The sequence below is a fragment of the Pipistrellus hanaki genome, assembly GCF_964339955.1.
Source record: "Pipistrellus hanaki genome assembly, chromosome: 5".
In the NCBI taxonomy this organism is placed as follows: domain Eukaryota; kingdom Metazoa; phylum Chordata; class Mammalia; order Chiroptera; family Vespertilionidae; genus Pipistrellus; species Pipistrellus hanaki.
In genome coordinates this window covers 35,297,004-35,309,277 of record NC_140507.1, presented here as the reverse complement: position 1 = coordinate 35,309,277, position 12,274 = coordinate 35,297,004, and the positions used below count along the sequence as shown (strand labels likewise).

General features: G+C 38.5%; 1 protein-coding gene across 7 annotated transcripts in view; it reads right to left on the bottom strand.

The window, feature by feature from the left end:
- The window catches only part of BLTP1 (bridge-like lipid transfer protein family member 1), a 143,020-nt gene that overhangs the window by 28,065 nt on the left and 102,681 nt on the right, over positions 1–12,274 (bottom strand). For 6 of the 7 annotated variants that reach the window (XM_084886518.1, XM_084886521.1, XM_084886523.1 and 3 more), the window contains 10 exons: positions 11,949–12,134; positions 10,577–10,745; positions 8,871–9,082; positions 7,578–7,776; positions 6,937–6,996; positions 5,338–5,564; positions 4,090–4,220; positions 2,708–2,831; positions 918–1,027; positions 150–240 (listed from right to left, as the gene is read on the bottom strand). In XM_084886518.1, the coding sequence (XP_084742644.1) occupies positions 150–240; positions 918–1,027; positions 2,708–2,831; positions 4,090–4,220; positions 5,338–5,564; positions 6,937–6,996; positions 7,578–7,776; positions 8,871–9,082; positions 10,577–10,745; positions 11,949–12,134 (1,509 nt within the window). Of the gene's footprint in view, positions 1–149; positions 241–917; positions 1,028–2,707; positions 2,832–4,089; positions 4,221–4,400; positions 4,602–5,337; positions 5,565–6,936; positions 6,997–7,577; positions 7,777–8,870; positions 9,083–10,576; positions 10,746–11,948; positions 12,135–12,274 lie in introns of all 7 variants that reach the window. The other variant, XM_084886524.1, reaches the window with a different exon arrangement.

Sequence of the window (12,274 nt, the reverse complement as noted above, 5' to 3'; positions counted from 1 at the left end):
CAAAACACTATACTGGGCAGTGCCCAGCTGTTTGGTAATGTACAGTCACTTCAACAGTCACAGGTAGGAATTAGCATTTTAAAACTGGATGGCTACTATAGTTTTGTAACTATCAGCACTGTGTATCTAACCAGCAATGACTCTCTTACTGTGTCTTGGATATTGAATGTTACTCTGGGCCCAGGAGATGCTGCATCCACACGGATTTCCGGAAGCTCCTCAGTCTCTCCTACTCGAGAACTGTGAGTGAAATAAAAAAGTTATAAAACATTAACATTCTGTTTAAAACAACAACAACAACAAAAAAAAACCTGGATTTTATAAAAGTCTGATTAACAAAATATTTCTAAATATTTACCTTACCCAAGGATTCAACTTTTGGTATTGCATTTCTTAATCTTTAGTATCCCATAAAAAAAAAAAAAGTCTATGTTTTGTTGACACAGATTTTCTAAAAGTAAACCATATAGAAAAGAATTTAAAATTTTTACTTTATAGTACTCATTTACTAGTAAAACAGTATTTTTCTTCAATATGTAAAAATTTCAATTCTTTCTATGCCAAATGTGTATAAACTCAAAACATTTTCTAAAAATGACAAACAGAGCAGCAGCAACTAATAGGCACATTTTCACTTCTTTGGGTAGTCTGTAAGTTTACACGTACACTTGTCTAAAAAGCAATGTACTTCATTCCTGGAAAGCACACTGAGGTTATGGCACAAATGTGATTGGGAAATTCCTTAAATAAACTTCTTAGCTTGACAGTATCCGGTATTACTGGTATTTGACTAATTATGTCCAGTTTTGCTATCATAATTTTGTAATTCCCACAATTAGAACACAGTAGATAAGTAATGGACCTTGGCGAAAGAGTCAGAAGTTATTACTTGGTTTGTTGGCTGGAATAGACATTACCTTGTCCTTTCCATTCGCTTAAGAGGTGGTCTTCCAGAAGCCGAAATGCTCTTCGATCGGTTGTAACTCGGTTTGTAACCCAGCCCCCACTTATCCTTCAGGGAAGCAGCCTAATGAAATGGGAGAGAAAAAAGGGTGACTATAAACTACTATAAACCAGTTAGCTGTATCCCCAGGTCAATGACAAGTGACTTTAAATGTCACTTAACAATGTAAATGAATCAAAGCAGAGCATGAGGCAGCTATTTTTGTCCTCAATTCCACTAGGAGAGCTAGGAAATATAAGCCCCAACTGGCCTGAGAGAAAAAAGAAAATGATTGGGAAAGGGGATGAAGGATACAAAAACAGAATGAGAAGGAAGGAAACAATTAAAAAGGAAATAAAAAAAGGAAATGAGGATTACAAGGAAAGAGGAAAAAAACACCATTCATCTCAAGTACCACTCAAGAGCTCTTGTGACAAGATTCTGCACTATGGAAAAGGAAACGAAGTGGTGATTTGAACAATCTCCTGGTCTCCAAATCCCTCTTCTCCCAATGAGTGACAGGGGCTAGATATGAAAAGGATTCCTACACAACAATGTGCAAAGCAAGAGGACTCGCAGGGAAGTGAGGGGGAAATGCCAAAGGAGACAGATGTTCACACACGTTTCATTCATTTCCCTAATCCTCTTTACCTAGATTTATTTTCAATTAACAAGTATAAGCTACCTTATAAATACTACACAAGCATTATTTTAATTATATTGTATGATTATTAGGTACATAGCAGCAAAAATTTTGAATACAGAATTATGCATTATAGGTTATCACGACCTATTTATTAGTCATAGAAACCAGTGATGAATATAACTCAAATTGGATTTTATCTTTAATTTAAATCAATAATTTAGAACAGTATTCAAACTAGGTTGCCTGGGACCCTGGGGTTGATCAAGGGAAGAAAGTTCAAGCCAATAAACAATAGATCTTTGTGCCTTTCCCCCAGCAGCTCTGATTTAATCTCTTTGTATGTAGTGGGGTGCCATCCAAAACCTTATTCTGGTAAAGAAAAAAAAGAAAAAGAAAAAGGAGGGTTCTGCTATTCATTAAAAAAAAAAATGGTTAAGAACCCACTTACCTTTTTTTAAGAAGTAAATTTTTCCATTAATCAGACCAACTTGACCCAAAGCAACCTTTTGAATAAGTTTTAGAATTATTTCCTATTATATGTGTACAGTATACCTATATATTTGTTTCAATTATTCAATAATTGAACTAAATCCCAGAAAATTTTAGTAGTGAATTCAAAGACAAATAACTTGTTCTTTAAGCAACTCAAACCCTAATAAGGGCAACTATACAAGCAAATGATAAAGTCAGCTGTAGGGAATGAGATGTGGCCATCTCAAAGACTTCACATTTGAATTGGAGACTAAAGAGAAAGTTTACTTCATGAAAGACAGAATATGGTGACTAAAGATAGACTGTAGAGTCCCACTGCTGGGTTTGATTCTTGCTCCACTGGGATTGCTGGTGTATAACCTTGGTCAATTACTTCACCTCTCTCTAACTCAGTTTCCACATCTTTAAAATGGAGAAAATGCTACAAGCTCCTCATCGGGTGGTTGTAAGGATTTAATGGGTTGATAAACATAAAGTGCTATAAACAGTGCCTCCTACTGAGTAGTTGGGGGTGTACAAACCAGCAATGGAGGAAGAAAGAGAACAACAAAAATCTCATCAGAAAGTTTCCTAAATTAAAAAGAAAATGTCTACTTTAATAAAATTCTTGGTAAATTCTGACTCACTCGCATACTGGACCTCCGTAACTTTTTACGAACATCTCTTCGAATGTCATTCACAGCAACAGATTCTAATTGTTGGTAACGTTGAATTTCTTGGTTTATGGTTCCTTCACTTGCACCTAATTTTCTAGATGCAAAATAAATATTGCAATGAATGCAAAGAAGTTACAAAGTAAGATGATTTTCACGTGCTCATTTTTCATTCTTTCACTTTTCAGCATATCAAAGATTATGTATGAACACGCGAAAATCCCCCATGAAGTTAACACTCATACCAGGCAAACTACAACAAAGTTCACCCAACGTGTTAGGCAATGATCTTACTCATTTCTGTATCAAGAGTTTCTTTGACCATCTTACAAAAGTTGTAGATCTACTCTGCAAAAGAATGCCTGTATGTAAAATTCTACCTATAATTTAAGCCTCAAGTAAGATTTTAGGGAGGAAGTATGTATTTGTTTCAAGTCATTTTTCCCCTCTCTTCCCCTCCCCTCCGACCCCCGAGAACAAAACTCAAGCTATAATGTGAGTCAAACAGGAAAATGTGAATCACTGTATAATAACTAACTGGCATAGGTAATATCTTTCACTGTACAAAAATGCATATATTTTTGTATTTTTGTAAAGTCCTTCAATGCAAAAAACAACCACCCAGTTACGGGTGTACAAAGATTAGAAAAAATGAGGCATGAATATCACCTCTGGGAAAACAAAAAATTTCCAAGTTTCCAAGAAGAAAAGTCTTACAGAAGAATTATTAGTACCATCCAGCAGGCCACAGCTACAGAAAATAAATTACTACATGAACTTCCTACTCTTGACTTACCCCATACCCACTTCAGGCCTAGAGAAACACTAGAGTAGGCAGGCAAAATGAGCATGCACTTTTGAGTTCAGACCACATAAATTCAAATTCTAATTCTTATCTCCCCCTAGCCTGCTTTCTCAACTAGAAAGTTTAGATAATACCATCTAACCTCAAGAAATGCAGTGGAGATTAAACTGAGATAACATGTTAAATGCTTTATTTGTTTCCCCTTTCAAAAATGTGTATTTCTGAAATGCTAATGCATATATTTATATAGTCATGTGAAGATACGTTCAAGTGTACATGTACATGTAGAGATAGATATGTGTGATATGAAGTCAGTCATAAACTGCTCAGAAATGAGGACCCATGATGAGTACCAGACAAGGACTTCAAGCCTAACTTGATCACTAATGAATGCAGGATCTCAGGCTAACTGCCACACTGCTCTGGCCTTGTTCATCTCATTTATAAACTAAAAGAGTTGTACTGGTCCACACAATTTCTCCCCACATTTAAAATTTGACGATTCCATCATTAGGGAGGCCTGTATTAAGTGAAAAAGCATGATACATACTTAAGATCATCTATGACTTTGGCTTGTTCATTCAGTTCTCTGATATCCACTATTCGCTTCATCATTTTTCTGCCTCTCAGATCTCCTGGCTGGCTACCAGATGCTCCTTGTCTTCGATATTCTACAGCTTCCTGAAAAAATCAAAGCACAAATGTTAGTATCACCCTGTGGTCACACAGCAAATCTACACTATGACACAAATCAAAGAAGCATGCAAGAATCAAAGGCATCTACATTAAGTATGATGATTGGAATTCTCCAGTGATTGATATCCCTTTGTTTTCACAGAAATCTATTTAGTTACCACCTACATTTCCCCATGAGTGAGCTCTGTACACTTTCACATGGGCCTGGCCTGACTGTGGGGAGCCCCCCAGCTCTGGTTCACACAAATACTCTGCAGGAACAGAATAGCGCTGGTGTGGGGGCGTCAGGCCTAGCAGGTGGTTTACAAGTCGCTGCCCAAAGGTGAGCTTGTGGCCATCTCCACTTACTGAACTTCCATCTGAACTCTAAACAATAAACAGTAACATTAATTTTTAAAAAATGTCTTTCTAAGAACAAAAGTATTTCATAATACAATGGTTAAAAGATAGTTTAAAAATATTTTAATGAATACCAGAATGAAAGCAGAGACTTTCTTTTTAACTATCAAATAATTTGATACTATAAAATATATAGGAGAGATGGAAATACATATTTCTAATTGTATATATTTTGTGTGCATATATATACTTTGCTTCTGAGCTTCATTTTTTTGAACATCTTTATTTTGCTACAATGCATAAAATACACCCATTTCAATTGTACAATTCAGTGGTATTTAGTATATTTGCAAAGTTATGCTCATCACCACAATCTATCAGAATATTTTCACTATTCCCCATATGAACCTTGTAACCATCAGCAGTCTCTCCCAGTCCCCTCAGGAGCCCCCTGAGGCTCCCAGCTTGAAGAAATCACTGATTTACATTCTGTCCCTACAGATCCATTGCACTTTCAATGTTAGTATGTCACCTGTCGGTTAAGGCACAAGTTAGTTGATAGACATTATTATGGAACAAGGAATCAATTAAAAGACATTACTATGTCATTAAAAACAATGTTTTGAAATGTAGACACAGAAACCACCAGTCCCTTCCTTCTTGCACAATTAGAAATCACAATATAATAAGTAACACTGAGTTAGTAATAGCCCATCTCATGCTAAGAGCCAGTTGGGAAACATCCCGCAGTGAGTGTACATACAGTGTGGACAGTAGGAGACATAGTGTCCACTTCATCCTCATCTGACAGGTCACCGATGTTCATGGAGTTCAGATCAGCCATGTCGTCTATGACCTCCTCCCCAGTCAGTGTGGTCAGAGTGTTGCCCAGAGCGTTCAGCCTTTTGCCAATGTTCGGGTCCATATGCACATCAATGCCACACATTTTCCACAGCACATTCAGTGTCCAGGTCCCGGCACTACTGCTCTCTGTGGGAATACACAAGTGACATTTCTGGGCAGTCTTGAGTGTAGCTACTTAAATATTTCAGGAATAAAGTGGATGATGGCCTATGGAACACCAATGTCCGTCAGAACACGGCCCATGGCACCGAGTACCCAACCGTCCAGTGTGCACATGTCTCCTTGGTGCAGCAACGGCTCCTGGGGACTGTGGATTCACACACTACAGTAAGAACTGGCATGGCCCTCCCTCACTAGCCAGTATTAATTAGATGATCAGACTGGGTGAGGGGCAGTGTTGGAAAAATAAGAACCCTCCCCCAGATTAGTGAGATCGGTCCTTCCCTGTTGATTAGGGCCCTCGCTCCTGAGCTGCCAGCAGCCTTGCTTCCCACCACGTCAGAAGGGTCCTCAGTGAGAAAACAAAGCACACGTGGAAAAGATGTGGAGAAGACATGATGAAGATGAGAGCGGGAGTCCTGCTGACAAGGATCTTGTTCCCAGCGTCCCTCAATTGATCTGGCTCCTTCTCTTCACCCAGACAGCCAGTCCCACGTTTAACTGTGGTCTGCAATATCTTGCTATTGGTCCCCCTTTGGGTTAAGTTAGCTTTAGTGGCTTGTTGACACTTATAAACAACAGCCCTAATAAATACTTTACTTTAGTGTGACCTTTCTCTCCACATGGATGTTAACCTCAGTCATCACCTTTCTTTCTAACTTTACTCTGGAAATGCCCTGTCCTGTCAGACCTCTGTTATTCTCTAGGCCCATCGCCTGTTACTCTCTAGGGTAGGGGTGTCGAACTCAATCAGAGAAGGGGACAAAATCTAAAATCCAGCCTAAATCGCGGGCAGAATGGTTTACTGAACAGTCATAAACTGACAATGTCATAAACTGACAGCGGAGTGCAGTGATGACAGCGCGGTGCGGGCCACATTGCAAGGCCTGGCGGGCTGGATTTGGCCTGCGGGCCTTGTGTTTGACACATGTGCTCTAGGACAATTACTCAGGATGAGCACTGAGGTTAGGTTTGAGGAGAACAAGAGGAATAGTAAGGAGGGAAAGAAATGTACTGACCTCAACAGCTCCCTCCCTCTCAACAGTTAAGAGCCCTTCAACAGATATCTCCCTTTAGCTTACTCTAATTTGTACCAAGCAAAATAATAAAAATTTACACAGGCTATCATCATAGTTAAGACAGCTAATTCCTTCTGTAATTACCCCCTATCTGGTTTCCCAGGATTTCTGCTCCCTCTTTCTCCAAAGTGTCCCCCTGACCAGAGTAAGTTTAGTTAAAAGATACTCTCACTATTAACATAAAGGCTGAAAGTACATATAGATAAAGGCAGGATTCTCCCTGACACATGTAGTAAAAGTAATTCCAAATGTGAACCTACCAGCAGCTGCCTGTCCTGTAGTTCGGGAACACACCTCATAGGTGCCATCAGGAACCACACCTGCACAAGAGCACACCAAAATGAGCAACGAAATTACATTTTTGATAAAATATTGCATTGCAATTTTTCACCCAAAGAGTATCACCTACATATGAACAGAATCACCAGCTTCTGAACACACACCCCTACCTCAAAAGGAGGTGGGGCTGGCCAGTCAATCTCCTGCAGCCCCTCCCCCAGGCCATCACCATCCCCGATGGTCCCCTATCACCCTATCGGCAACAGCCCCTCCACACAGACAGCTCCGTCACCAATCAGCCCCCCTTATACCAATCAGTGGCTGGGCTAGCCAGCCCACCATCCAGAGCCCCTCCCCAGGGCTGGCCTTTCCCCCAATTGGTCCCCCCACCCCAATTAGGAGAGGGGCCTCCTGGCCAATTGCCCGCAGCGCCTCTCTCCAGCTGGTCCAGCCCTGATCAGAGCCCTGGTCGGGGTGGGCCTGCCGGCCAACCTCCCACCGTCTCCTCCTCCGGATAGGCCCAGCCCCGATCTGCCAATTGGGGCCAGGCCAGCCGGTTGAACCCCACCCGTGAACAAATTTGTGCACTGGGCCTCTAGTACAGAAAATAAAAGACACTCACAGGCATTCATTACTAGATCCCCACGAATTTCTGGCTTCCAGTCATCCCACGATGTTTCAAAGCCGTCAGCAAAACGGATGCAGAAGTTTTTGAAATGCCCTTTACTAACCAGAGACTCGGAAGAGCAAGCAGTGATGAGAGTACTTTCAATAGTCAGCACCAAGGCAGAGCCAGTGTCTAGGTCTCCGCTGTGATTGGACTGCAAAATATATTAAAGAGGAAACAAAACAAAAGGTGACAACTTTTAAATTTGGAAATGCTCGTAAGATTCCTGGAAACAAAAATCCATAAAGGGGGAAACCCAGAAAGCTTCACTGGAAAGTAGCTTAGAAAGATGCCTACTTTAGAAATCAGATTACTCAAGTGAAATTCATTTCCATGTGCTTTTTGTTTTAAACTAAATTTGCAAAAGATTAATTATTTGCTTTTCCATTTCAAGCTTCTATTTTCGTGTGGGAAAAGTTTGTTCTTGGCATTCTGACCACTGCCCTTGGTGTGGAGCCCTCCTGAGTCCATACATCACATGATTAAAAGTTACCAATCAACTTCTGAGACACAAACATAACCCACAGTGTCAATTCTCAACCAAGAGTTTCTGTTTTGTTTTTAATATATTTTTATTGATTTCAGAGAGGAAGGGAGGTAGAGAGCGATAGAAACATCAATGATGAGAGAGAATTGTTGATTAGCTGCCTCCTGCATGACTCTTACTGGAGATTGAGCCCACAACGCAGCATGTGCCCTTGACCAGAATTGTACCTGGGACCCTTCAGTCCACAGACCGATGCTCTATCCACTGAGCCAAACCAACTAGGGCAATTTAGAGTTTACTAAAAGATAAATTCATTCAACAACTGGTTACAGATTATTTAAGATAAACTATAACAGTAAAATAAAGGCCTCTGTATTTGTTTAATTGCAGCCTCTTCGTCTGACAGGGTTTCATAACCTTTTCTCTCTCATGCACATGTGCATACAAATGTGTGTTCCTGAGAATTAGCCCCAAAAATTCTTGTTGCTTATAAGTCAAGGTCAAAATTAAAAGTTATTAGATGGGTATCAATCTCATCACTACACTGAGGCACATCAGAGTATTCAAATCTCATGAGATTCGCCTTTAGTACACTGTAGATGAATGAATAATGGTTGATGAACTTCAATATTACTTGCTGTTTACTAAACTCAAGTTATAAACTGCTCTCCTAAGAAATCCATTGTGATACTCTGTATACGTAGAAATGGTGAGTAGAGTTGCCTGGTTCTTAGTGTTAGATGAAAACTTGAATTCCGTACCTGTACAGCACTTGTGATAGGCAGGCAAATCCCCAGATCATTCACAGTGAGCTGCAGGAAGAGTGTCCCGAAGGCCTGGGCAGAGGTTTGTTGGATTCCGGGGAGCATATCTACTACTTCCTTTGTAGCCATGTGAATGTCCTTATGTAAAGCCATTCGTTGTTCATTCCAGTTATCATAGGCAGCTTTATAGTTCAGCCAAAACAACACAGCTTTTGGTGATTTAGGCAGGGAAGAAAGAAAATTTCTTTAAAAAAAACTGTAAAGCTATATGGCAAGTAAACCTCAATAGCTGCAAAATTCCACCAATTAGTAAAAATTACTCCCAGAAAATAGTAGCATTAGGATTGAAAAGGATCTAAGATGATATGGTCAACTTGACAACTTGATTTCATTTAACCAAGAAGCAAAAAGCAGACAATTGAAAAATGGCAGAAGGAAGAAGACAATCCAGGTCCATTCATTCATTCAACAAAATGTTTGTGAAATGCCTGTTATAAGCCAGACACTGGGATGGCAGAACAAATGAAAGTAGTCACAGGCCCTGACCCTGCAGAACTTACTGCTACTAATGTTAAAAAATTCCTGGAGGAGAGATGCAGAATACTAGGAGTATACATTGAAAAGATGGGCTTTAGAGAAGAGGTCAAAGACATTTGAGTGTGTAGCAAGAATGAATTCTAAGGAAAACCTTTATTGAATGCAGTGCGTAGAGGAAGCCTAAAGAGGAGATGAAGAAGATAGGGCCAGAGGAGAAGGAAAAGCAAATGTCAGTCAGGAACACAAGAAATGGAAAGTACTTTAAGGAGTTGTTGAAAGCTGGTAAGATGAGAAATGAAAAACAGGCACTGGATCTAGAAAAATAAAATGTTATCCATGACATTACCAAAAGGAGTTTTCTAACAAACTAATCTTATCAACAGCCAAGACCTATCACCAATTTAAATCTTAAATAGCTTGCTAAATGGTTCTTGGTTACTTTTAAAACATAGTTCCAACATATTTACCCAATATGCATTATTTAGGTCCACTCTATCTGCTCATCCTTATTTCCATTTTTTTCTTTCAGGAAAGCTGGTGCTGTATTTTCTTAGACCTCTGTACTCATATTCCTTCATTCAGGTTCTCTCTCATTTGGAAAATATTTACTTAGTTCCTGCTATATATGCCATGGACTGATCTAGACCACTGGAGTCAAAGGCAAATAAGACAAGCTTTCGTTTCCTTGTCTCCCTGGTGATCTCTTAACTCCAAGTTGAGTCTGAAGAATTGGCGTCTTCTCTAAGCAGCACAGGTGAAGGTAGAGACTCCCTGACCCCCTAGAACATGGATCTCTAACTCTGCTATGAGTCCACTTAGCTCCTCCCACAGGGCTGTGAGTTCCTGGAGGGCAGGATACTGTTTTCCATATTCAGATTCTACTTCTAAACACCACACAATCAATGTTCAGAGTATAAGCAAATAAAGACATTACCAAACCAAATGGGTACATTAGTTACCTAAACTAAAAAACTCAGCATTACAATCCATTCAGAAAGCAAATAATTTTAACAAGTAAAATGACTTTAAAAACTGAAGGGAATAAGCAAGAAACTGTTGAGATGTTCCCATTTTAGATTTTACATTCGTGAACTTTAATCTGATTTTTACCTGATGTCATTCCCAACAATTCTAAATCCAACAAGAAAGTCTTGCCTGACTCTCACCTCTGTCAAAGGCCACCGGCTGCGCATACACGATTGGTCTATTCAAGGTAATAAGCACAGCTTCCCTATCTGAAGAGCCACTGATTTCTTCTCGGAGGGCATTTCTTAATCCAATTCTGGTTTTAAAATAGGCAACTTGATGAAAATCAGAACCAGCTTCCTCATAAACCTAAATTAAAAGTTCAATAAAATCAAATAATAGAAAGTGTTTTAATAAAAGAAACTAAAAGTTTTAACATCATTAATTGTTTTATGCACCAAAACAACTATAGTATATTTTTCTCAACTTCATGCACCAATAATATATATCTTATGCTATACCACAAACACCTGAAACCAATATAAAATATGAATGGGTATTTAAGAACTAAATCGAAAGTCAAACATCAAGTTCATTCAAAATCGAGGATGAGGTCCATATTCTGAACAACAATGTATTAAATGTTTCACGATAATGAGATCCTTGCTCCTCTCAAAATGTTTTTATTTGAACAAATTAACTGTTCTCCTAAAAATGACAAGAAATCTTTGTTCATTTATTCCTTCCACATATTCTTTAATATAGGCAACTCAATTTTGAAAGTGTGACTGATATTCATTTAATCAGTTCTTCAAATCACAGAAGGGAAAAGGTAAAAATCTACATAATTTTTAGCAAAATAAAAACAAGACACCAAAAACTCTATGAGTTCAATATTAATTTTTATAAAATACAGTCTGACTTACTGCTGTGTATCCATATATATGTTTTACAACATATATGTTTAACATTATGGTATGCAAAACTTGCCAATATTACAGCACAACTGAAAAACTTAATAACATTTTTAAAAAAAATATTTCATTGATTTTTTTACAGAGAGGAAGGGAGAGGGATAGAGAATTACAAACACTGATGAGAGAGAAACATTTATCAGCTGCCTCCTGCACACCCCATACTGGGGATGTGCCCAAAACCAAGGTACATCTCCTTGACCCTTCAGTCCGCAGATTTCAGCTCTATTCACTGAGCCAAACTGGTTAGGGAAAAACCTAATAATATTTTAAGAGCTCACCAATGTTAGTGCAAAGCATTGAAATAAAAACAATGTTTAACAAAATAAAGAGAAATTATAAGCAAATACTTGTGAAGATACTAGATTAAGTTTCAAGTGATTGCATTTGCACTAAACTATAACAATATACCACCAAAATACTCAATGAAATACCAAGGTAAAATTGTAAAGACCTTCATAAATTTTCTTTAGAATTTACAATCATAAATTTTATCAACTTAAAATATTTTCATAAATATAGTGATATTTCAAGTAGTCAAAATTGATGTGCAAAATGTAATGGCTACAGTTCTAATGTCAGCACATTCTGCACTCACCTGATGTTTGACAATTTGTCCTAATGCCAGATTCAAATCTACTTGGCATTTACCAAATAGTTTCAGATAGCTGCTACTTCCTGGTAAGGCTTTGGTTTGAAGTCGGTTCGAAAGTTCTAGTTCAATCAATCCAGTTTCAAATCTCACAGCTCTCATTGATGGAGTTGTAGCTGTGACTTGAATACCCTAGCAGATTAAATGTTAGAAGGAAAAAGTACTCTTAAGTCAACAATGTCCATATACTCCAATGAAAACGTTCGATACAATAAATAAAATGGAATGTTTTAAAACACATATAGGATGTCTAGTAAACTGATAAAACAGCC